At 42.7% G+C, this 26386-nt stretch overlaps 2 protein-coding genes across 13 annotated transcripts in view; both read right to left on the bottom strand.

Moving 5' to 3' along the window:
• Positions 1-26386, bottom strand: part of svilb (supervillin b) — a 66280-nt gene that overhangs the window by 24185 nt on the left and 15709 nt on the right. For 7 of the 12 annotated variants that reach the window (XM_079651368.1, XM_079651375.1, XM_079651376.1 and 4 more), the window contains 14 exons: positions 25500-26310; positions 18675-20534; positions 18055-18225; positions 17824-17861; positions 17669-17730; positions 17297-17427; positions 16992-17087; positions 11870-12167; positions 10564-10629; positions 8663-9320; positions 5584-6067; positions 3497-3629; positions 2117-2173; positions 571-648 (listed from right to left, as the gene is read on the bottom strand). In XM_079651368.1, coding sequence (XP_079507494.1) covers positions 571-648; positions 2117-2173; positions 3497-3629; positions 5584-6067; positions 8663-9320; positions 10564-10629; positions 11870-12167; positions 16992-17087; positions 17297-17427; positions 17669-17730; positions 17824-17861; positions 18055-18225; positions 18675-20534; positions 25500-26310 — 4943 coding nt within the window. The remainder of the gene's footprint in view (positions 1-570; positions 649-2116; positions 2174-3496; positions 3630-5583; positions 6068-8662; positions 9321-10563; positions 10630-11869; positions 12168-16991; positions 17088-17296; positions 17428-17668; positions 17731-17823; positions 17862-18054; positions 18226-18674; positions 20535-25499; positions 26311-26386) is intronic. The other 5 variants (XM_079651377.1, XM_079651374.1, XM_079651369.1 and 2 more) reach the window with 5 other exon arrangements.
• Positions 12301-16394, bottom strand: LOC307020190 (E3 ubiquitin-protein ligase TRIM35-like). Its single transcript, XM_079651394.1, has 2 exons — positions 15960-16394; positions 12301-15873 (listed from the first exon to the last, which is right to left on the bottom strand). The coding sequence occupies exon 2, from the start codon at positions 15589-15591 to the stop codon at positions 14221-14223; it is 1371 nt and encodes a 456-aa protein (XP_079507520.1). The 5' UTR covers positions 15592-15873; positions 15960-16394; the 3' UTR covers positions 12301-14220.

Genomic DNA, 26386 nt, shown 5'->3' with positions numbered 1-26386 from the left:
TCGGGACGTTGTGAATCGCGCTAAGCTCCGTGGAGGTGTTGTTTCCTTGTTTAGCGATACACAGCGAAACACAGCCAAACTCACCCTGAGCACACACGCTGTGAGAATGGGTCTGCAGAAAGAATCTCGCCGCGATCCCAACTGCCTGTTATCAGCCTGCAGCCAGGGAGGAGAGATCAGCAGAGCTGCCTGCACTGAGTGTGTGTGTGTGAGGAAGTCCGTGGATTGGTCAATTTGGACCAATCAGCGGGGGCTTAACGTAACGGCTCCGCGGACGTAACGTAACGGCTCCACGGATTGGTCCATTTCGTTCCGGGTACGGTTGACATCATGCGTACCCGGAAGAATCAAATGGACAGTGACGTATCTCCAACGAGGTGTTTTGGGGAGGTATTTTCTATGTTAGAGTTTTACTCGCTACAGGGTGTACTTTGAGCGTTTTGACTCTGCAGACCGTGAACATGCAGAAAAACCTTCATAACACACAAGGGGACGGGTAAGAACCAGAAAAGCATGACATGGGACCTTTAAGACTCCGGTACATGCAGCGTGCCAGGTGCATGTCCTTACCTGACTATGATGGTCAATATACTGACACTTTTGACCGAGGGATATAGTAGGAGAAAAGGTGGAGGAGAAGACAGGTTCCTGAGGATGGAGAGGTAGATGGAAAAGTGAAAGAAAGGAAAGCAAAGGAGGAAATGATGAGCATGCAGATGAAGGAGGATAAGGGAGGGATGCAAAGGAGGAGGGGAAGAAGGCAAGAAACTGGAAATGTAAAATGACTCGCTACCCGTCTGTAAAAAGCAATGAATAATGTACAAAAGAAATAGTGTTATGGTGTTAATCTTTTATTTTTTCTCATATTTAGATATTTTCGTTCTTTATAGTTAAATGTGTGTTTTTAAAAGCTTTGTTATCTTTCCAGTTTTTAGCTGTTTATCTATTTCTGTGTTGGTACACTGAGAAACATGTCAATTACTCGTATGTTTGTACACATACTTTGCTTATAAAGTGGATTCTGATTAGTTTAAATATGTTTTTGGAACAAACAAACACCATTTTGTTATCTCTGAGAAATAACTAAAGCCTTTCAAACGTAAAATGGATTGCTTGTGAATTAAAACGCCATGCTTCCCCAAACCAAAATGCACTTCAAATCATTAAAGGGCATTGAATACAATTTCAATTCTAACTGTTAGGCCTAGTAGATGAATCAGCAAACTGCGAAAGCCGTTTCCCTCTCTTGTATTTTGTAAATTGAGACGGGAACAGCTTGTTCACAGAAAGTCACATATTAAATTACTGGTGCAGTGAAAACACAGCTCGAAGCTTAAAGGCACATTAAGTCATGACCTCAAAGTGTTATATTTACAGATCAAATCTATAGCGGTGTTTCATAACATATCTTTACCTCCTCAGATTTTTTAATTTAAATATGCTTTTAACAATTTTATACAATTTAATACAATTTAATACTAACAATAAATGCCCTTAAAAATTAAATACTATATATATAATTTTAACATCAGAAATATATGTATTATTTCTTATTATTTGTCTTTTAGACATGGATTTTCTGAAGTGTATTCTTTGAAACAGCTTTTTCCTTCTTTTTTAATGTTGAATATATCTTTTAAGCCATGAAAGCAATGCAAAAGCAGCAGGAATGTGCTTAAAAACATTATTTGTATTCTTATCTAATTACTTTTTACTTTATACAACTAAATGTGTTTGCTTTTTAACTGTAAAAATGTGTAGCCATCATAGAATATATATATTTTTTTGTAAGTAAATAACTGATGTTGCTGTCCACCGACATAAAAGTGAATCCAAGTGGTACAATATCTTGAAAGTAGGATTTATATAATTTTACAGCAGTTTTAGCTAGATGTACAGAATGTATCAAAGGGCAAAACTAATAATATTCAGCCTTTGCATTACTGTATATCTACAAAGTACTTAATGCCCCTTTTTTCATTTCGGACTGCAGGGTAACAGAAGAGCTCCCAAAGACGGACAGATTAAGGAGGAGTGATCACACAAAGTCCACACAAAGCTGTGATTGGACAACACGAATCCAGCACGCAGATGATTGGTTCACACCGGGTCTTACCCACAGCTGCTCAGACACAGACACAGCGGAGTATTCTTGAACGACCACCCCTTCCTCCTGAGGTCAGGGGGAGAAAAAAGGGGGAGGAGGAGAGGGGGTTTTGTTGATGTAATGAGTTTAAGGGTGAGACTGCCTGGAGGAGTACCATGCAGGGTTTAAACGGGCAGTTTCACCCAGCAGAATACTAATGTGCTGTCGATGAACTGCAGGAAAAACCGTCAATCCTGAAGCTCTTATATGTAGTTGCACATAAATACACTTTTAAAACATTAACTTTCTGTCAAATAATCTTTTAAAAACAGCATTTACTTTTATACGCTGCCATTACGAATTGGAATTTGCTCCCAGCTGAGAGTAAAACGTGCACAGACTTTTATTTTTCTCCAAAAAGTGCAAAAACAATGGATATTTTGCAACCAGTCATCTCAACAGTACTTACTTCAGTTTAAGTTCAAATGAATACCATAGTTACTGATAAATACTCTGGTACCTTGATGTGTATAACTCTTGGTGTGATAAGTAAAGTGTGAATTGTTTGTTGTTACGTGTGTACCTGACGGATGGAAATCAGCTAATGACTAAATCTTCTCTTCTGTTTGTAAGATAATAGAGACATGATGATCAAATAAACTTAGCCTTGAGCCTAATCTTTTCAAAGAAAGGAGAATCTTTCCCCCAGACTGCTAATTCTACAGAAGCAGACAGTCCCATATGCTTCCTGGTTTACAGCCAGGACTGGATGCTGCTCTGATCTGGAACGCTGGGCTCAAACAACAGATGGACCAAAGGAGGAAATGAAAGCAGCACTTAGCTAACGGAGTATTGACAGGAGCTGCCATGGCAACCAAGAGGGATGGGCAGTGAAATGTGGCTAAAGCTGTTCAACCAGCACTGATCACTTTAACTTGACCTTTGGTCCGAAGCATTTTGTCTTTTTTACTCGTGTTGGATTGTGTATTTGTACTTGTATATTGTGACTATTGGTTTCTGGTTTTTGTTACCTGCCTATGACCTATGGATACAGAATTAGCATTTTAGCTAACAGTAGCATTTTTATGGTATGCTTTTATACTGATTTTAAGAACAATGGGCCTATCAAATAAATAAAGCCAGAGGTTTACCTGTTTTAAGAGAACCTAGAAATGCGCTATATTAATTAATAAATACATTCAGGGTCCCAAAAGGTCAATACAACATTTCCAACTCATTCCTACTGGTTATTATAACATATAAACATCTTTACTGCAGAGATTTCAGGGCTCTCCACCTCACACCGTTTTACAATGGCCACCATTAGAACAAGCAACATAAGCTTGAAACTGTTCAATTGTTCATTCCAATGAAAGTGATGTGATTTGAGTAATTGATGATCAGACTGACCTTCCTCTCGCTCGTCTGCTCTGACTCCCACAGCTGAGTCTGCTGCTCGGTGGTCGCCACTTTAACCACTTCCTGCTTCTTGTTGATCCTGTTCCTCCAGTCATCTTCACCACTCTTCTTCAGCAGTGCCACTCTGAAACCATCAACATTTGTATTATCTTATCTTATTTGTATTTAGTGCCTCTACTGGGACATGTCTCCATGCTTTAATGTTCAAAAAGCTCTTTATTGTTCTCATACTGCCTTTGCTGCAGCACCTCTTTTCACCCTCTGTCTGAAACCAGAGCCCAATCTGCTCTGATTGGTTAGCTGGCCGGCTCTTTTGTGATTGGTCAACCTCTTAGAGATGTCCCGCCCCTTAGCCTATCAAGTACAATGTGTCGTAGCGCAAGCCAACAGGGGCGCGAGTGTAACGTAGTGATGTCAGCCGTAAGCTTACATATCCAGCTCAGTAACACAAAACAATTGTGAATTCTTTAGGCAGGTGCCCAACATCTTTAACATTTAAAATTCGACATCAGGGAACATTGTCCATCCACTAACATGTATGAGAACAGGACAAGCTTTTTCTCAGCATTACTATGGGCGTTTATTCTAGATTAAAAAAAACAAATAAAGTGAACAATTACTGTAATGCAATTCCTTTATTTGCCTGAAAGTAAGGAAAATAATCATTCAAGAGTGAAAGATAGGTCAGAGATTTGAAGGATTGCTATAAAAAACAGACTCCAAAGTGGGCGCTGATAACGTACGGGTGAGGGGTAAAAAGAAAGTGTGTCAACCTCTCCGCTGCCTGAGTGTGGACAGGGCAGGAATGAGGGCATTAGGAGGAACCCCAGAGGATTTCTCCTCCACAGCTGCATGGGCGGAGGAACACATTGTTGCTAAAAATGAATCTCCCTCACCTCTAAAAATGTAAGAATCAAACCTACACACTGCAAGGGCGGGGAGGAAGTGCCTGATTCTGTCAAACGCTGCACATTAATCATGCTGCAGTTCAGTGTCTGGCCTCTGCTAACATCTCGTAAAGCGCTGAGCTGTGACTGGAATCAGGGTTCGTTTGTGCCAGCAGCTTTGCTAAGCGTTAGGTTTTAAGAAGCACCTTAGGGTTAGGGTTAGGGTTAGAGATTAGGGTTATGGTTAGAGATTGACCTTGATTTTGAAAAACCTGTTCTTCTTTGGAAATGTGCAGCTGACTGAGAGTCCTTGGGTTGTACTCCTGACCACGGATCCCATTTGTGAAGTTCTTACTGAAGTAATTGTCTTGTTTGTTCCTATTATGTCTCTCTATGTCTATATCTTGAACAACAGCTGAACATCTGTTATATCTCTTGTATGTCTCATATGACTCCTAAAATGGACATATACCAACAATTTCTTTGAGACAGATAGACCTTCCACTAAGACTAAATGAGTGTCTTCACACAGATTTAATCTTAAATGCTAAAAGGTATGTCTTAAGGACTGGTTGCCTTCATAAGAGATGAGCTAATGTTGTTCAAATCAGTACATTTTTGACAGGGAGCGAGGAGGAAAATGCAGCACCGAGGCAGACAGAGCCACATTTAGACTGGATAAGGTAAAAATAGCCTACAGCCTACTATTACATCATTATTATTCAGCTTCTTATCACCAAATCATCCTGTTTTCTCTTAATATCCCTAATCCCAGCACTGCTCTACAACCCAGTGAATGGAAAGGTGAAAAAACATTTGCAGAAAGTCACTGTTCAAATCCAATAAGATAAAATAACACCAAACTAAATTAGCCCTGTTTTGCAAGGCGTTTAATTTAGTCTTAATATACATTATTTAATGTTATATTCTGTTCTTGACATGAATATAGACTTTTTGCACAACTTTTTAGTTTGTATTTTATTACATATGTTGCATTGTTTGAGGAGCTCAGGTCAGAAGAATTTCATTGCCATTTCCACACGGTAGCTTTGTGCATAGGACAATACAACTTTTGAATCTTTGAAAACAATGTCAGAAAAGAGTGCTATAATCCCGAAAGGCTGTTTTCGACCGATCTGGCAACTCAACTGACCAGCACTGTATTTTTTAACATCCATCATTTCCACTCACCTCTCCCTGATGGACATCTGTTTGGCGGACATGCTTTCAGAAAGCAGCTCTCCAGACTCTGTGGGGGATAGCAGATCTCCAGAGTAGTCGCTGAGCCTGTCAAAGTCCTCGCTGTGGTCCAGGGGGAGGGACTGGGACTTGACCAGCGCCTGGGGGAAGGACTGGGGTTTGGGGGGCGTCTGAGAGGGCACCTGGGGTTTGGTGGCTGTCTGAGCGTAAGGCTTGGGGAGAGGCTGGACGAATCCTGGAGGTTTGGGCTGCGTTTGAGGGGACTGAGTGATGGCTTTGGGGAGCGTTGATGGGGGCTGCGACTGGATGGTGACCACGGGTTTGGGGGGTGTTGGAGGAGGCTGCTGCTGCGTGAAGGTTTTAGGAAGAGTTGGAGGAGGCTGGGTTTGCTGCTGGCTGCTTGAGACGTGAGACACTGTCCTGGATGAGACTTTAGCGATCAGTGGCTTCAGGGGAGCGGGATGATCGGGCAAATCTGAAAGAAAAAGCAACACGGGTATAAGCATGAGTGAACTTCTAAGGTAAAACATGATTAATGTGATAATAATGATAATAATTATTAATGATAATTCTTTACTTTCTTAAATTTGACAATAAGTGCTTCAATGGATGTCTCATGAGGAAACCAGGTTTTTTTTTTCCACTAAGGTTTTTAATGGCTCTGATGCCTCACAAGTGATTTAAATTCAAACTCTTATTAGCAAGCCATTGGGAACAATTTGGTGGGTTTTAGTATTAAAATTGATAGACTGAAGGCCAATCTCTGACATGCAAGTTATCCCATGCTTCTACTCATAAACCAAAGTACTGATGAGAATACCATTCAAAGTAAAGAGCCCTGTGTGGGTGCACAACTGTACATAACAGTATACTATTTTCAGCAAGATGAAACTCACTTCGATAATGTTTCACACAACTATTTGTCACCTTTAGTTAGTCAGTTAGCACAAACATCTGATATTTATTATTTACTATTGTAAGTGGAATTAAAGTTGTGAGAGATGCAACAAACGTCCTTGGGATGTTGTGGTTTATGGCCATTCTCTTAATCTCTAAATAACAGTATTGCCATTAAAATGGGAATGTTTGTTGCATTTTTTTTTGTTAACCATGACCTGTTTTATCAGGACTCATCCCTGAAACAAATGTGTGCGCTGGAATGCATAGTAAACATTTTGTGGGGCTTTTAACACATAAGGCGCTTTCACACCAAGTACTTTGCTGTACTTAGTTCCCAGTACTTAGTTCATCAGAACTCTTTAGTTCTGATGAACTAAAGAGCAGATCGCGTTCACACCGGAATAAGTCCCTGGGGGTGGATTAGGCAAATGAAGCCGCTGACGTCACTTCTTCTTCTTCTTCTTCTTCTTCTTCTTCTTCTTCTTCTTCTTCTTCTTCTTCTTCTTCTTCTTCTTCTTCTGCTTTGGGTTTACTGGCAGGCCGCAAACAACTTCACGGCGTATACTGCCGCCCGAAGTCCCCGTCCGGAAGTCCCCGGAGTTGGGGACCCTTCCGAGTAAATCGCCAGAACGCCGACACCTCCTCATCTCCACCACTCCCATGTTTTTTTTTTCATGTTGCCATAAATTAGTCTCTCTCCGTTGGTGCGCGGGGCTAATGCTAATGCTAATGATGCTAATGCCAGCAAATACAATGGCGGCTTCACAAAACTTTTCCGAGTTGTACGGGGCGTGGTTTGCATTCCGTCCAGCCAATCAGAAATCGGAACCTTTTTCTCCCATGAAAGTACCTGCTCTCTAGCAGGGACTGAAAAGGGGGTGAAAAGGTTTTCATGAACTAAGTTCTAGTTCCAGATCTTTTTGGTGTGAACGCAAATTTCAAGAACTATCGGAGCTAGACTGGGAAAAGTACTCCGGTGTGAAAGCGCCTATTAGGAACAAAAACGATGTTCCCAATGAGGGATGCACATGTTCCCATACTGATAGCAGATATTGATTGCTTCGCCAATAATATTTATGGCTACTTGTGATAAATTAGTTGTGATTTAAAGCTCATTTTATGAAGTTAAACTGCTTTATTCTATGGTGGAATTATCCTCTTGCTGCATTTACAAATGTTACACTACTTATATACTAGTTGCTTGTGCAGGATGTTTTAATAACAAATGAATATTCAGTAAATCTATTAATCTATTTCGTATTCCAAAATTAGGAAAACAGTTTAAGTCAAGTCTGATGTTGCTTTACACATAAAAGAAGTACTGATATAGACTTGTGTTAAGGTCAGGGTGAGCGTCAGTGTTAGGCGTGTAGTGGTATGTCTGCAGGGAATTAGTATAAGTCCATGCAACTCCTTCAGCCTCATGATACTATAGTAATGATGAATAGACTCAACTTTAGTGAAGATCTACCCATGCAGCACTAAACAAGAGTTCAGCATGCAGACAAGGCATCCATTGTGTCCTCCCTGTCCTCTACCTGCTTCAAGTAAGTGCCGGCCAATTGTTCTGCACTCTCTCACTGAGTGCTTTCAATTTGTGTGCACTGTTTGTGTGAACGCATGGGAAAAAAAAGACCACCCCCTGGACCCATTCTGCATCAGCTCATAAAACCAGGTCAGGCCCATCATACTGTAGTATGTGCAGGGCTAACCCACAGGCGTAATATGGTGCACATCGGGGACCACAGCCCCTTTTATAGGCCATGACAGTGAGCACACACAGTTTGATTTAAGCCATCTCTGGCGTCAGGAAAAAAAGGGGGCTTCCTCTTTCTAGACAAAGACAGCCACGAGGCACATGCATGGACAAATATGCTAATTAGATGCAGCTTCAGACGTCTCTCTATCAGCCAAATCAAACACCCCCAGCTGGGACAAGTGTGTGTGTGCAGCCGGCAGAAAGCTATGATGCGTGGGAGCATGCTGCATGAGACAATGAGGATAATGAGAACACCCCCGTCCCTAGACACTGTCACTCCCTTTCTCTTGTTCCTTTATGTCCACTCTTTTTCACACATCCTTGCTTTAGCTTTTCACATCTCTTTAATAATCTCCACCCCCCCCCCCCCCCCCCCCACTGTCTCCATCTCTTTTTCCTTCTATCTCCTACCTGAGATGCCTGGCTGGCTCCGGCCGCCGCTCCTCTCCTGCTCCTGTGTGGAGGAGCTGTGAGCTGCCTCTCTCAGGTACCCTCCTCTTCCTCTTCCTCTCCCCTCCGCTCTCTCCCTGCTCTCCTGGGAGTGTCCTCTGTCTGCGGCTCTCCGGCTGGGCAGGGGCTCTGACTCTGCCCTCCACAAAGAGGAGTCTGAAGAGTGAGGCTGGGGATGCTGCCCGGTGTCCTGCTTTCCCTTAACGCTGCCGTCTTCTCTGGCTCCTCCTCCCTGCTGTCTCCCCCTGACCTCCTCCTCCTCCTCCAGCGCCTCCCTGTGACTGACAGAGGATGTGGGAGCCAGAGGAGCCCCCACTCTCTGCCGGCTCTCAGGGGGGAGAGGGGAGGCGTTGAAATCGGGCTCGGGGTGGCCGGGGTCCCCGCTCTGGGTCATGGAGAAATACCTCAACGCCCTCTCCTGGTGGCTGCTGGTGTTGCAGGTCGCCTGTTGTTGGGCAGGGATGTAAGGGACCGCCGTGGACTTCCCTGGACGGAGGTTGTCGTCGTTGTCTCCGCTGCCGGTTACTGTGGCGACGGAGGCTTGGGAGGCGACGGCTGCCACGGAGCGAACTAGGGACGCAGACAGAGGCTCCAGTTTGATCTCACCTCCGGTTTTCAGCTGCAGAAAGAACAGGAAACAAATCAGATATATGAGATGGATAGAATGACTAAGGAAAGGGATTGATATGGAGAAGAGATATGGTGTTACATAAAGACATTTTTAGATGTATTCAGGTATGTGGGGATGTTACAGAAGGTGGGGATGAAGTGGAATGAAAAAGGTAGAAAAGAAACTGATGGATGGACGAGAGGGAGGACAGCAGCAATCAAAAACAATTAGGGAAACATTTTGAGTAGTTGTACAGAAACTCTGTCATTCACAAAATGGCAGCAGGAAGCACAGATTTGAACACTAGCTGAATCATAAAAAACAAAACACACAAAGCATTTACCCTCCAGTTTACATCTGACATTCACTAGCATAAACGCTGTGTCATTCGAATGGTAACATTTGCTTTTTTAAGTCTTACTATTTGATTGTTAACCAACTTTTATTTTGATTTATATCATGGAGGCATGGAAACAGTACATTTGAATATTTTAACTTGCATGTTTTCCATAAATGTGGGAATTGTAACTCTATGGTTCATAATAACTTGCATCAGGAATGTCTAAATCAGGAAAGGTAATAACAAATGTTGATGCTTTTCAAAAAAGCCCTCAAAACGCACCTTTTCACCAAGGCTTTCCCCACTATATAGTTAGTTTGATATTTTTCCGCTAATTGCTTGCCCCCCCCCCCTAACCTGTCTGCCTCTTTTCCCCTACTCCCCCCCCTACCCGACTTGTAAAGCGACCTTGGGTTTCGTGAAAGGCGCTATATAAATATTATGTATTATTATTATTATTATTATTATTATTATTATGTAACAGCATAAAGTAGCTCACGTCAAGTCGACTTAAGATGCTCCAGCTCTGCCCCAGATTACTGTCAATTATTTTAGTTGCAATAAAATGTCTACGTATTGACCCCTTACATGCTTTTTATCCAGATAAGCATTGATGTTTTTAGTGGAAATTGCATTCAAATAATCCCATGCTTGCTCTGCAATGAGCAAGCGTGTCAGAGAAGCTTCCTTATCCAAAATTGAGGAGCCACGGAAAACAAACAAAGCAGCCTGTTTTTAAAATGTCAAACTTTAAAATACACACTTTAAAATGGCATTTAAAGGGGACCATCAGGCTCAGCTCAGCAAATGTAAGCAAGACAAGACAACATCGGTCACTAGCGAGACCAGAGGTCAATCAAAAGCAGGTACGTTAGATGCAACCAATCAACGTACAGGCATAGGAGGTCTTACATGTTGTCCCTGATTGGTCTTTAAGTCACCGTTACACACCTCAGAGGTGACTGGAGGATCAGCTACCTGTGTGGACACCAGTGATTGAATACTGAGAATGTGGTTCAGGTGAAGACAACCTAATATGAAGCGTGTTTTATCTGTGTTGCTGAGTCGATGCCACATTGGATGATGTTTTGGCAATGTAAATGACAAACCATCAACAACAATATATATGCTGTATATATCATGGGTTAGGACAAAATCATGAATATGAGAATTGAGATTGACATTTTTTAAGATCCTGAATCCATTCACAATTTCCAAAAGATGATTTTTGAATATGTTGTTTCCTACAGAAGCATCTAGATATTGCGTCAGTAGTTCTACAAACAAATACTTGTGCTAAATTCTTTTGAACTAAAATGAGAATTAACTTATTTTCTGATTCTGATTTAGATCCAGAAATGTACATCCCTCGTTTACATTAAAGCACAGTATGAGCTTTTACATGTGAACTGTTGGACTTTTTTGACATCTAGATGCCACTGTATTAAAAGTAAAAGCAGAACAAACCCTGTGACCTCTGTTCATTATCTGAGTCTGCAGAGAGAACATTCATCCATCCCGTCCTAAAGGACTCTCTTAACTCTGTAATTCACACACTGTAGTGTACTGGAAGTGACCCGGAGATTAATCGCCCTTTGCTCCAGACCTTTTTACTGTAAGAAGATACCACATTCAAATAATCTTAAGAAGCATCATTGTTCATTTCAATATTTTGTCAGTGGTTTATTTTTTTATGTTAGTGTCCGCACCTCTAACATTTGGCCTTCTCAAAAATGTTTTTCTGACTTTTACGTCTCTTTAGAACTTTATCATATTCATTATTCATTCACAATTGAGTTTGTGGGTGCAATTAAGATGGATGGGGTATAATGTTGGGATAGGATAGGATATATTACAAATAATAATAATAATAATAATAATAATAATAAGGGAAAAAGTTAATCGTTGAGAGTCCTTTTACTTTACAAAAACAGAATTATAAATAACTTTTGGTTAAGAAGTGTACAAGAAATATATTATATAGGAGAAGTTAAAACCTTCCTTGATTTTGATAATGTTCTTAATGTCCTTCAACGTTAATAATTCAAACTCACAAAAATGTAAAAAAGACATATATATATTAGGAGAAATAAGACCTTCCTTGATTTTGATAATTTTCTTAATGTGCTTAAAAATTCAAAACTGTAATTATAGAAATGCAACTAAAATGTACAACAACAAAAAAAACAACATTGCTTATTTAAAACGTTTTTTGTACCTGCTCCACCTCTCCCTGGGTGATGGGTTGAGTCTGAAAGCGGGCGTTGGCCCTGCGCTGCCGGGTGTCCCCTCGGGCCTCAGGGCTCTTTGCTGTTTGATGAGCGAGGCGATTGAAGAGGGCCATCTTCTCTGCCAAGGTGAGGGTGGACAGGTCCGGCTCGTCAGAGAAAAACTCGTGGCCATCGCCCTCCCCCCCGGCACCGGGAGCTGGAGCTGGTTTCTGGTTCTCCTGGGGCACTTTGGGCTCCGGACCCTGATCCTGGACCGCTGAGCTGGGCTGGGAGGAGGCCTTGATGCTGGGGGGGAGACAGGGGGGATGTCAATGGGTTATTTTAGGGACTGGGAAGTTGTTATGTTATATACAAATCACAATAATAAATGAATTTCTGATAATACAATTTCATTTTCATTTCATTTTTATTTGTTCCATTCATGGTATGCACAACTTAATGTATAACAATTATTAGCAAAACATGTCTCTATAAACACACCTTACCCGGAAAGGAGCAGGGAGAAGAAAATAATCTTATATTACCTGCTCCTTTCTAAAAAAAACTAAAATAAATAGAAATAGATGGTCTGCCCTTCATATGTTCTTATTCACAGCCAATCATAACAGTATCGTAGGAAAATAAGAGAAACACAAAAACGTACAAAAAAACACTTCGTTCCCACTTGACAGTTAACGGAAAGAAACAAAAAAATTAAATCCTACCCGACCATGAAAAAACGAACGCATTATCATCACCACCCCAGAAGGCAGAAATGTTAGATTTGTTGCTTTTGAGATTTAAATACGTGATTTCTAAATTGCAACAGAGGAAAACGTTTCTAAATTGAACCAATAGATTAGTTATGATGAGGTTATATGTATGTCCAGAATAAAACATCACATCTAACTATCTTTGACTTTCAGATATCATATTACATGGATGACCAAAAGGAAGATTACATTTGAATTATAAATGGCATAAATGCAATCTCTTATTTCATGCACACCATCCGAGTCCTTATGATGTCTTTGGGTCTCAAAAACTAATATATTACTCAGCTAAATATCAAATATTTAAACATCAGGGTTGCACATTATATATAGTTTAAAACTGAGTACACATTTGTATGTTTTTTTAACGCATAATTAAGTACTATGGATATTCAACATCTCTATCTCATAGTTTCCTCATGCTGTACAGCACTAATGAACATGCATGCAAACACCAGCTTGCTGTGGGACGACAGTGGCAGATTACTGGCACAGCAAGGAGACATAAGTAGATCAGCGCACATATGCAAGATAATCATTTCATGCACTCTCGTGTTTACAGGGGATATGGCGATCTCTCAGCAGTGTGCTAATTTAAATCCACGCTGGTACACAAATCACAGGACACATGAACCCAGACATTCAGAGTGCTTTAACCGGCTCAACTTCTGACCTTTCCTTAAGATATGTAACCTCTTGCTTCACCCACATTTGTGACCTGTGTGTCATGAACACTGCAGGAAGAGAAGGCTTGGAAACTGGGCATGGAAAGTGAGTAAAGGAGTAATCGTGTAAACACTGACTTCTTTTCCCTACAAGGTGCGCAGTGAGACGAAGCAGCAGCACATGAAGGGGGCAGAAATAACAAAGTAAGTTGAGCTGCATGAACACATCAGCTGTGCAGCCAGGAGAGGGAGATGGAGAGTAAAACATCCACACTGTTCAGAATAGGAAGAAATGACAAATGAAATATGAGGAAACAGGTGCACTGGCTCTGACACTACATTTCAGTTGGTTACAATTCAACAATTTCCTTTTGTGGGAGAAATATGCTGTAGATGTAAAGGGAATGTCAAGATGAATAACTCATATTCTTTGGAACCAGCTTCAAGTTTCTATTAAGGAGGCAGACAGCGTTCCCACTTTTAAGAGTAGGCTAAAGACCTTCCTTTTTAATGAAGTCTATACTGTATGTAGGGCTCTGGTTTCAGACAGAGGGTGAAAAGAAGTGCTGCGGCAGAGTGAGTACGAGAAAAATAAAAACCGTATTTGAAAACAGCCAGAAGTGGCACAAAAACACACTTGAACCGGAAAATGAGCATAGGGCATATTTAAAACTGTAAAACAGGGTTGGTTAGAAGTCGGCTTTTTTGCTAACTACCTTTTCAAATGTTTGTTTTGAGCATTACATGTCTTCAAATGCATGGAATGTCTAAGGTAATAGCACTGTGTCCGCTTGGATTCATTATTCTAAACACACTCTTTCTGAATCTGAGTCTCTTCACTTTAAAAAAAATAGTTAACAAAAGGACATTTTTTCATTGTTGCCCCTAAAATGGAGAAATCTGGAACCAACTCTTCAAACATTATAAAGTCACAGAAACCTTCAGTGGTAAAACCTTCAGTTCACTCAAAGTTTGAAAGTATGGAAACATCTTCTCAGAGAAAGTGTGTGAGAAGGTGTGTATGTGTGTGTTAGAGTCAAGATCAGAGAACGACAGCTTTCCTCCATTATAGTCCAGATTCACTCTGACCCTCGGGGGCCTCGTCTGAACTGAGAGATCAGTGTCTGGATGTGAGGGAGAGGATGCTGTGTATCCACCTAACCAGTCAATACATATTCTCCATAATCCAGATTGTATGTCTCTCTTCCTGTAGGCAGACTCTGCTAACACACCCAGTGACCACCATGTACTGTCTCCAACCTGGACGTCCCAGCTGTGAGTCCCTGAGTCAAAGCCCTCAGATCCCAGGACACAGTCGTAGTGTTTCAGCCTCTCTGGATTATCAGGACGTTTCTGTCTCCCTCCTCGTCTCACAGAGGTCAGGTCTTCAGACAGGAAGAGTTGTAGATCAGCAGTGTTTGGGTCCAGGATGAGAGGAGAGTAGGACACCTTCATCTTGCTCCAGATGTTGAAGCTGAGGTTGCCCAGGTGTTTGGCCTGGTCTATCAGAGCTCCTGAGGGCAGCTGTGGATCCTCCAGCAGGGGGCGCTGCAGCCTCTCCACTGCAGCCTTGTAGCTGTGCAGGAAGGAGACGTCTTCAGCTCTCAGCTCCTCCTCTGTGGCTCTGACTGTGTGTGAAAGAGCTGCTATCTCTCTGCTCACAGCCTCCATCTTCTCCTCCATCATCCTCCTCTTCTGCTGCTCTTCCTCCCTCAGTGCAGCCATCCTGGCCTCCTCTTCCTCTTCTAGAAACTGGTGAAGCTTCTTGAACTGCTCCTTGATCTGCGTCTCTGTGTGTTGAGCCTGGACCTTCATGTGTCCTGCTGTTTGATCAAACTTCACTTTGACGCGTTCAAAGAGCTTCAGTTTCTCCTGTAAGGGCTGCAGAGACTTCCGGATCTCCTCTCTGAGACCCTGTGCAGCTTCATCGATGGGTTTGATCGTGTGGTCGGTGTGTTTATCTGAATCTCTGCAGACGAGACACACTGGCTGCTGATGGTCCAGACAGAAGAGTCGGAGTTTCTCAGAGTGCAGAGTGCAGAGAGCCTCTGGGGATCTCTGATCTCTCTCCTGTAAGAAACTCTCACACAGGTTCTTTAACGTAAAGTTAGCAGGAAGTAAGTCCTTGGAAAATCGTCTCTTACAAACTGGACACTCCTTTCCTTCTTTCCTCGTCCACCAGGTCTGCAGACAGTCTCTGCAGAAGCTGTGGCAGCAGGACAGGATGACAGGATCTCTAAAGATTTCATGGCAGACCGGACAGCTGAGATCTTCCTCTAATTTGGACGCCATTATTCTCCCGTTGAAAACTCGGTAGGCGTCCGTTTGCCTTCAACAGGAAATCAGTTCAACTTGATGATAATATATCCTCTTCACAACGTTGAGTCTCTGTTCTGTTGCAGCTTGTTGAAGTATCCCCTCCTTACCGTTACCTTCTGTGAGTGGACAGAGGTTTTGTTCTGCGGTGAATCAGGCGAACTTTGTCCTCTTGTTGGGAGCGTCAGGTGCGTCACATGAGGGCGGAGGTTTGTTCGCGCACTTGGAAGTTGGACTTATTTTTAAGGATTTTTCTACCTTTTTTAATAGGAAGTAAAAATGACCTGTCAGTAGAGGAGATTCATAAATATATCGTGGTGCAGTTTGTGTGGGTTTTGAAATACCCTGGCTTCAGTATCATGTAACCTCCTGTTGTGTTTCTGAGGTCGTCTTTCCGAACTTTGCTCAGCCCTTTATCTCTTTATGGTTTTATCACTCAGAGTTGCCTGTGAGGAAATCTCATGAAAAGGATAAGGAGACTTATATACTTATTGTATGTCGCTGTGGATAGAAGCATTAGCTAAACCAAATGTAATGTAAAGACAAAATGAACTGTGTATGTTTAATATCTACTTTTGATCTACCGTGGCCCACAAACAGACACCTTCAGGATACAGAGAGATAAACACTGTTAAACAAGGTGGTCCTGAAGGGGAAGTCCCAGTGGCTCAAATTATAACCAAGCTTTTATGTTGCCTGAAAACAGACAAGACAAGAAAAACGGGGAACCTTTCAAATTTTGAGAAAAAAGTTCACATTTTTAGTTTTCAGATAAAAGTAACAATTATGAGATTTTGATAAAAAATAAATTCTATTATTTTCAGAATAATTTTTTTTTTAAATTAAAATTATTTGCTCAAATAAAGTATTATTTTTTCTGAAAACAATTCTACATTTGGGATTCTCGGGTAAAACCCAGAATTCTGAGATTTTCAGATAAAAGTCAAAATTATGAGATTTTGAGAAAAAAAAAGTCAAATTATAATTTTTCTAAAGAAAGTTCAAATGTTGTGAAAAAAGATCAAAATCTTCTGTGAGTGGACGGAGGTTTTGTTCTGCGGTGAATCTGACCGCCTGTCTCTCGCTGTGTCTGCTGTACAACAGGTGACCTTTGACCTCTTGTTAGGAGCGTCAGGTGCGTCACATGAGGGCGGAGGTTTGTTCGCACACTTGGAATTTTGACTTGTTTTTAAGAATGTTTCTTCCTTTTTTAAGGAATTTAACTAATTCATTCAAATTCTATTGCATATTGCATGCTGTCCATGGTCATTTCTAAACCCAATTTTAGGTTTGGTATGACAACCAAACATGTTCTCCAACAAACTTAGATGTGTGTGTTTTCTTAAGTGAGCTACACAGATGCAAATCACATGTACCTGATGCTGGTCACATTGGTGCTGACTGCAGTGGGGCTGGGGACGCGAGCGGCGTTAGTGTGGGGGCTCAGAGGTTGTGACGATGTGGCAGGATCACTTTAAAGTGGAGAAAAGGAGGGTGTAGGTGAAAGGCTGGTAAATACAGATAGTGCAAGGCAAAGGAAAATACTGTCACTGAAAAGATAAGATATGAACGCATTAAAAGAGGTAAAAGGATCAAATAAACAGGAGGGCAAGAAAAGCAAAAAACAGAGCGGACTGAAGCAAAGCAAAATACAGCGATGCAAGAACAATCCAAGACATACCTTGAAGCATTGACCACCTCCTTGTTGGTGACGGGTTGTGTTTGCGACCGATCCTGAACCCTCCTCAGGCGGCGCTCTACGGCAGCGTTTCTGGAGCGCGGTTTGGGAACATCTGATGTCCTTTCCAGCTCCTGGGGAATAAAACATGACAGGAACACTTCAGTCATTCGCTTAGTAAAGTTTAGTCCATAACAGTGTTGATTTTAGAAACGTATTATAGCAACTTATATTACACAAACTTAATTGTCTGCTGTGTATCTGATCAAAGCTCCAGGTTTTGCTTTTCAGATTGTAATTTTAAAGACACGGCTCATTCGAGTGTTTTGATTGTCTGTCCTTATGATTGAAATGTACATAACGTCGAAAGCATACCCTGAAGAGGGATCTCTTGGCAGCCACACTCATCTTGGCTCTGTCATCCAGAGTTTCTCCAGCTAATGAAAAGGAGATGTTACATTGCATCAGCTGTATTCAAATCTCTGGGAAAATATATTGTGCCTTCCGTTAATGCAGTAAACTGAATTTACCTTCTGCGTCTTGTAGCTGTGAAGGGCTGAGACGGGACCTGCAGAAAAACATGAATATGTATCAAGCATCAGCATTTAGTCTACATTGTATTCTATTTAAGGAACTGATTATCATGATATAATGCCAACCTAGAACAATGCCATACAATTCACAGTATTAAACAAGTGAATCATGCAAAGAAAATGACTCTCAGAGCTCCTGAGGGTCAGTACAGAGAGCCCCTCCTGTACCTATCTGACTCCAGCCGCTCTGCAGAGGTAATGGGCTGCGTCCTAAACCTCTCCGACATGCGACTGTCTCCTGGAGTGATGTAGCGACGAGGTTTCCGAGCACCCCTTTCCCGATCAGCGCTGATAACCGGCTCTACCTCCACTGCTGACAGATCGACTTTAGTAGTCTCACTTTTTTTGTGATTTAGAAAGATTGACGAGGACAACAAAAAGGAGAAGTACAAGTAAGAAACCTATTGTTGGTTTTGATGTTGTTTTAGTAGACGAGCAGTTTACCAGGGACCTCAATTAGGTTAGAAGAGCAGGGTGTCATACATTGATAGTGGTGCAAACGCTGAGCAAGACCTAAATATGAAGAGCCATCCACCAACGTTAACATGCAGCTGCAGACAACCTCCAAAGGGTAACTTGCATGAGTAAGTTAGCTCCAAAAACAAACTGCTGACTCGGGCGATAAGGAACGTGAAAATTGTAGATATCATCGTAATACACCTTGACACATTTCATGCCACAGAATGACATTATATTGAGTATTTTTCTTGAGTCATTGGGATTATTAATCTGCATACGTTAGACAGTCATTTAGCGATGCAACACAGAGCCCATGCCATTGAACCTACAACTCAGGTTTCCGGTTGGCGTTCTCCAGGTAGGAGTGTCGCAGCTTTGCTACCGACACCCTGGTGTCCAGGCTGCCCATCTCCCCGTTAGCCATCACCGGTGGAGGGACGGCCCTCAAAGCTTCTCGACTGGCCGCTGCCCTCTCCATGCGGTACGTGTTAGAATGCTGACTTATACCTATATCTGACATGGAGCGGGTTCGTGTCTTTGATTTGGGCCCTCCGCTCATCTCAATGCTTCTGTGTTTGGCCTGAGGCAACGAGGAGCCCTGCTGGACGTAGATGGCTGAGTCAAACCTCTGGTTCCCTGAAAGGTCTAGCTGCTGCTGCTGCTGCCTCTGGGGCTCAACGTCTTTGTCGAGTTTGGGCTCTTGTTGATTTCTGCGGGAGTCTTGCTGCTGATTTGGAGGATCTCTTCTCTGAAGCTCAGAATCCGGTATTCTTTGAAGCGGCTGTTGTCTTTGAAGATCTTGTGACCGCCTCGGGTGGTCATCCCGATGTTGCATTTGAGGATCTTGTGGTTGTCTCAAACGTTCATACTGATGCTGAACTTGAGGATCTTGTTGCTGTCTCAAACGATCGTCCTGAAGCTGCATTTGAGGGTCTTGTGGATGTCTCAAGTGGTTGTACTGATGCTGCATTTGAGGATCAGGTTGTCTCTTTCTAGGTTCATACAGTGGTTGTGTTGGGGGTTCTTGCTGCTGAAGTTGAGGCTCTTGCTGTTGAACTTGAGCCACAGGTTGTCTCTTTCTGGTTTCATACAGTGGTTGTGTTGGGGGTTCTTGCTGCTGAAGTTGGGGCTCTTGCTGTTGAACTTGAGCCACAGGTTGTCTCTTTCTAGGTTCATACAGTGGTTGTGTTGGGGGTTCTTGCTGCTGAAGTTGGGGCTCTTGCTGTTGAACTTGAGCCACAGGTTGTCTCTTTCTAGGTTCATACAGTGGTTGTGTTGGGGGTTCTTGCTGCTGAAGTTGGGGCTCTTGCTGTTGAACTTGAGCCATAGGTTGTCTCTTTCTAGGTTCATACAGTGGTTGTGTTGGGGGTTCTTGCTGCTGAAGTTGGGGCTCTTGCTGTTGAACTTGAGCCACAGGTTGTCTCTTTCTAGGTTCATACAGTGGTTGAGTTAGGGGCTCTTGCTGATGAATTTGGGGCTCTTGATGGTACACAGGCTCTGTGGACTGATGCTGCCTGGGCTGCTGGCTTGCAGAAATGTGGGGAGGCTGGGATTGAAACAATCTCTCCTGTTGGCCAGCATCACTCCCTCTCTCTCTGATCCTCTCGACATTTCTCTCCCTCCCCCTCTCCCTTGGTGTCTCATGATCCCAGTCTTCCTCGCCTCGACTCATCCTCCTCTGTTCTGGGCTGTATGTTTGCCAGTCCATCTCTTCATGCGGGCCACTTTGAGTATCATCCACACTCTTTTCCCTTCGGCGAATCTCAGATGGCAAAACGGCTTTCCTGCTCTTCAACAGACCCTCTGTGAGGGCCTCTTCCTTCAGCGCCTGCCTGGCCTCCATCCTTGCCCCCCTATGGGCGGCATGGATTTGGTCGGCACTCACTCTTCTTCGTGGTAGTACCTCGGGGGGTCCAGGAAGTTTGGCAGTGGCCACTGGGGCAGGGATGGCCAAATAAGGCTGAGAGTCAACAGCAGGACCAAAGTGTTGGTACTCAGGATGGGCTGTTTGGCCTGGGCTGGGCTGAGGATGGGGAGCAGTCCTTTGCAGGGGGAGTTCCGATCGTTGTGGCGTATACTGAGCAGTGTTCTCCTGAGTATGGTGTCTGTTACCCTGGTGTCTGTCTGGACTCCAGTCAGGGGGCTTCTGGACTGTTTCATCCCTGGACAAGCGTTCCCTTACCCGGATTCTTTAGGGAAGGAATGGATAGGGTACACTGAGATTCCAGTTCAATTAAAGACACACTTCTGAACTCAAACAAAAGGGGACTAAAAAGCACATACCAAGCTTTTTTTTTTTTTTTTTTTTTTTAAATTGGATACAAAGGATGGTTAATAAAATAAATTAGCCAAAGTAGTAGTATCATTTGTCTTACAATCTAAGCCTAACCCTAACAAATTGTGAAACATATTGCACACACGTTCATTACATTAGACTATCATGGGACAAACTTGAGCTTCCAAATCATAGATTAGTATTGAAACAAGGTCAAGTAGCAGCATGCCCTGGGTTTAAACTTGAGTTTTGCTTCGAACAACTCTCTGACGTCTCCTTGCTAAAAAGTAAGCCAAACTATTTTCATCTACAACCTTCTGACCCCGGGTAGCCAAAGGTTGCTCTAATCTCATTGAAGAGCACTAAGCCAGACATAATTGATGGGCCTCTCCTTTATCTGACATGGCACGAAGGACTTACACTGTGCTGGTATACATGAGTTCACACCAATGCTAGCTAGCATAAGCGGCTGATAAGGCTACAAAGGTGCTGATGGCAGCAATATCTTCTTTTGAGACACATCAGATGTTTTCCTTTTCAAGTGACTTTGGCAAACATTAAGATGTCTGTGGTGTTCAGCAATAAAATCAATGAATATTTACTAACACTCTCTTTCAAGGTTGGTGTGGTTTGCTAGCCTTGCCTCTTTGAATTTCACCAGTCCTTACAGCTCAAAGGCTGTCCATGGAACTTCATCGTTCCTAAGGCTATCAGAAAACGAGATATGTCATGTAACTGGGCCACCGTCCAGTCCAGAAATACATGTAGAACCAAGGACTTCTACAATCTAGGAAAATAAAATGTGAGTTTTCTGGTAATCAGTTTTTATCTAGAATCCTTTTAGCGCTAAATGATACTAGGTGATTCAAAAGTCTACATGCAAGCTGTCAAGGCAACATTCACGTCTTATCTTATGCAACATCATTGACAAGGTAACTGACAGGGATAGGAGATTCAGGAGTAATTTCATAGGGGTTAATAGGTCAGATTGTGAGGAGGGGGGATTTGAGCGCCGCCTCAGCTGACAAGTGCTGAGTCAGTGGGTCTACGACTGACTGGGTCAGGGCATCAAGCTGACTAATGTTGTCACCTCATCAAATCTGTTTCACTAACACTCAACTGCTCATGAAAATCCGGCCACATAGTCACAACTCATTTAACAAGAGCGATGGTATTGTGCTGGTGGACAAATGGTTGTTTTTAAAAAGGTTCTGGGTGAGTTTAAAGAACATTATCCAACATAATGTGACAGAAGAGGTGTAAGTGGATACCCCCAGATTCCTACAAGGTATTTTTAGAGACTATTTCTTTAGTAGACAGAGACTGTTTCCATGTTTTAAGAGAACAAAAATAACTGTTTATAAGGCTTAATATTTAGTAAAACAAGAATTTAACCAGAGGATTTCTAGGTTGATTCTTAGTTCGAATGTAGCAAGAGATGAACCCACAATTCTGACACAAATGAAATGTAATTAATTCAAGTGACATAGAACATGCACAAGATTATAACTTAAATAAGATTTATGATGGCAAAAAAGTGAGTGATCTAGAAAAACAGATGAAAATGTATATATTGAGTGAATCTTTTAAGGAATAAATGTTAATTTGTAAGACTTGCAAGTCTGTTTTTCAAACCCACTAAAATCCACAGACTTAAAACACTTGTTAAATGGAGGATAATTACACAAGTTAATAGGGGGAAATATTACTGATTAAATATAATATTGCACAGTTAGAAGGTTTATCTAACGGGATGAGTTAGCTGTATGTCCACCCAGAACATGTTTTTAAAATGCTGGCATGTTATCCTGTTACCTTTTCTAGAAGTATTTTTGACATTTTCCTAGATTTCAGAATATGTTTAAACCGTGTTTTGAAGACATGTTATTGTTTTTGAAGACCTATGAATATTGTGTAAAAGAGATAACAGTATAATTATAGAATAAGTGACTACAGCCAGCTTAAGCACATGAACCTGGTGGACTACAGTGGCTTTGTGGACACAGTACCTTGAAGGCCAGCTGAAGTCTGCCTGAGTGTCGCTCTCTGAGTCTGTGTTGAGAGACCAGTCGCTCTTTGACAGGGCGGCCAGGCTACAACATGATGTGGTGACAGTGTCAAACCCAGAGGGGAACTTATGATCATTCTTTCATACTGTAGGTCAGAGAAATGTCAGCTGCACTGTACAGCTGAAGTGTCAATCAGGAATATTTTCAGATATTTGCATAATTGAGCAATCAGATTATTGTTTAGTTGGTTGGTAAAATGGTTGTGTACTGTGCACATTTTGATAAAAAGTGTGTCAATAAAGTTTGACTATTTAAATTGGTATAGAATACATTTTTCACCTTCATGAATCTGAATGCTATTATTCCTAGTTTTCCGTTCACGGTATTATGCTTGTTTAGGTTTCAATGCCATGAAGTACAATTCTTTATAACTTGCTTTGATTGACAAATAATACAATTCTCATTAGATCTTAGCGACAGTAAAATAACGTGATGTTTCTGACCAATGTCCTGCAGAGTTGATGTAGGGTGTAAGAAATAAAATCAATGTTTATATGGCGTAATTTAAATTGAAAAACACTTTTTTAATTGAAAGCTGTTTTATTCTGAAAACCGGAAATTAAATACACTGTTTTGATTTAAAACGGTTTTATTCTGAAAAACCGAAAGTTCACAAAACGAATTCTTGTTTTGCGAGTAAATATTTGTATATTCAATTTAAGGTTAGCATTAGCATGTGGCTAAAGACTACATTTTGAAACAGTGAATTGAAGGTGAAATGACATGTGGTGTTGTACAGTAAACACACTGTCTTTAACCCTCACTTATTGACGCTGCAATACTGTAATTAGGGAATGTTTAAATAACCACACAGACATTAGAATATTGTAAATTAACAACAGGAAAAGACAGGATATGCATTGGACACGCCCCTGTCGACGCCGCCCAATAGGAGGAAACAAGAGTTGAGAACACGTGGAGATGGGGAGAAATCTCTCTCTTTCAACTCAGCTGACCCGGCCGGCAACAGCTGGGAGGGGGGAGCCGTGCCATCTTGCACATTCTCATTTTGTGTATCATTTGTTTAATTAAATGCTGTTAACTTTTGAGAAAGCTTCCTTGGACTCTTTTCAGCTATTATGTCCTTCACTGCAAACATTGCTGCTACAACCCGCTGCTGCAGATACACGCTTTACCACATCAGGAGGATACGTCCCCAGCTGGCCCAGAAAACAACGCAGGTTCTGGTCCAGGCTCTCGTCATCTCACGCCTAGACTACTGCAACTCCCTCCTGGCTGGTCTACCTGCATGTGCCATCCGACCTCTGCAGCTCATCCAGAATGCAGCGGCTCGTCTGGTCTTCAACCTTCCTAAATTCTCCCACACCACGCCGCTCCTCTGCTCCCTTCACTGGCTTCCAGTAACTGCTAGAATCCATTTCAAGACACTGGTACTTGCGTACCATGCTGCGAATGGATCTGGCCCTTCCTACATCGAGGACATGGTTAAACCGTACACCCCAGCACGTGCATCAGCCAAACAGCTCGCTGCACCCGCACTGCGAGGGGGACCCAAGTTCCCATCAGCAAAAACATGTGGGTTTGCTATCCTGGCTCCAAAATGGTGGAATGAGCTCCCCATTGAAATCAGGACAGCAGATAGCTTGCACATCTTCCGGCGCAGACTGAAAACTCATCTCTTTCGACTCCACTTCGAGCGATAGAATTACTAACAAAGCACTTATATACTAATAAAGGGCTGGCTTATCTAAAAGCCAGTTGATTAGCACTTGAAATGTTTGGCTCTATGAAACCTGATGTACTTATATGATTCTGTTTTATTCAAGGTTGTATCTTCCTGGTCGAATGTACTTATTGTAAGTAGCTTTGGATAAAAGCGTCAGCTAAATGTAATGTAATATTCCTGCTCTCAGGGCTAAGAAATCCTTACAAGGGACAATATTGAAGGGTTGACCATTGCTTTTATAAATATTTGCAATATGAGATTTTTGATAAATGATGTAGGTCAACGACAATAAAAGAACATCTACAGCAGTCTGCTATGTTAATAAAGATACATTACTTCGATGTAATGCCCCCTTTTAAACCAGGGAAAGAAATGATGCCAGATTAAAATATCCAATATCTGAGTAGATCCCCAGTTTCATATAATATGGAAATATAATAGCAATGTTTGCTGCCAAGCCCTAGTTCTCATCCCTTTTGTGGTAGCATATAAGTTTCTTATAGCAAGTGACATAAGCGCTTTGCTAATGAACCAAGCTGCTGTTAAATCAGGATAACCTCTCGGGGTCAAGGAAGGAAATCATACCCACTCCAAAAACCGACCCTGACATCTACCCTGCAACCTTTCCCTGAGGAACTCCCCAGAGCACCTTTCCATGTGAAACTGGAGCAGGGCGAGCGTGACAGAGCCGGACTACAAAAGATCCTAATACTGGTGCAGTGTTGAAGCGGCAGGCTGGTTAGCTTAGCAGCCAGAAGACAGCCCAAACTGCACCAATTCATGAATGTCTCAGTGTAGGACTTATTAGCAGCCAGTGGATCAGTGTAAATATTGTCATGAAAACAGGGGTTCGAGTTGTTTAACCCCCTAACGTAGTCTAAAGATACACTGCAGACACAACATTATACTTTTAAATGGTCCGATCACTCGACGGGAAGCAGATAGAATAACCCAGAGTCATTTAATGGCTTGTGATAATGATCAAGGCCATTTAAAAAGACCTTTGAATTACTTTTCATGTTTAGAGTAAGAGTTAGTCTCTGTATCAGACGCATGTCTCAGAATCTGTTCAGTCGTCAGTGTTGTATTTTCTGAATGTTACGACCGTTTTTTATGAACTCACCCCTGCCTGTTGAGGATGCTCTGGGCCTGCTGCTCTATGAATAAATCCCCAGGTGAGATGCCGTAGCGGTTGGAGGGCAGCGAGGCCCGGCGGGCGGTGCGAGGGGGGCTGGGCACCGCCGCGATGCTGTAATCCCTGCTGGAGGCGGGGCTTGGCTCCTGGTGGGCGGGGTCCTGCTGTTGCTGGTGATGAGGCTGCTCCTGGGTTCTCGTTAAAGGAGCGATTGAGCGCTCTTGAGCCCCACCACGTCGGTAGTTCTCCATGTTCATCGCCCTTTCCCGATCAGAAAACCTCCGCTGCCTTTCCTGTGTCTTGGGATGGGCTTGGTTTGAGTGGGCGGGGCTGGGGGTGGAAACAGGGGCGGGGTCCGGCTGATTCCTCATGTAAACCCTGCCCACTCCGGAGCGGTATGGCACCCTGGGATCTCGTCCTTGTTCCTCAGCTTCCTGTCTGTCTCTTTCTCGCCTTGCAGCTGTTTGTCGGTCGGGGGTGTCCGTATCACGGCGGGATCGGTGGCGAGGTGTGAAGTCGACGTCCGCCTCCTGATCCAGGAGAATGCCATACCGCTCTGAAAGCTGCCGGCGGCGCTCGGCTTTGTAGCGGGCGATGCGTTCAGCCTTGGAGCTGAGACTGGAGGGGTCAGCGGGCCCAGATGTGGGTGTAGAAGAGGTGGATAGCGACACTGGGTCAACGTACACCAACATGGGGTCTGGGCGGCTGCTGCCAACACCGCCTCTGATCTGAGGGGATCTGTCCATAGATGAAAGCTGCTTCTGGGGGGCCTCCAGCTCCTCTCGACTGTAGCGTCTCACTGTGGTAAATAGTGGAAATACTCCATTACTTATTAACAACATTGCTTGACAACCAATCATTTGCCACATTCATGC

The sequence above is a fragment of the Notothenia rossii genome, assembly GCF_949606895.1.
Source record: "Notothenia rossii genome assembly, chromosome: 9".
Lineage (NCBI taxonomy): Eukaryota > Metazoa > Chordata > Actinopteri > Perciformes > Nototheniidae > Notothenia > Notothenia rossii.
The sequence above is the reverse complement of the archived record's forward strand: the minus strand, read 5'-3'. Positions and strand labels throughout refer to the sequence as shown.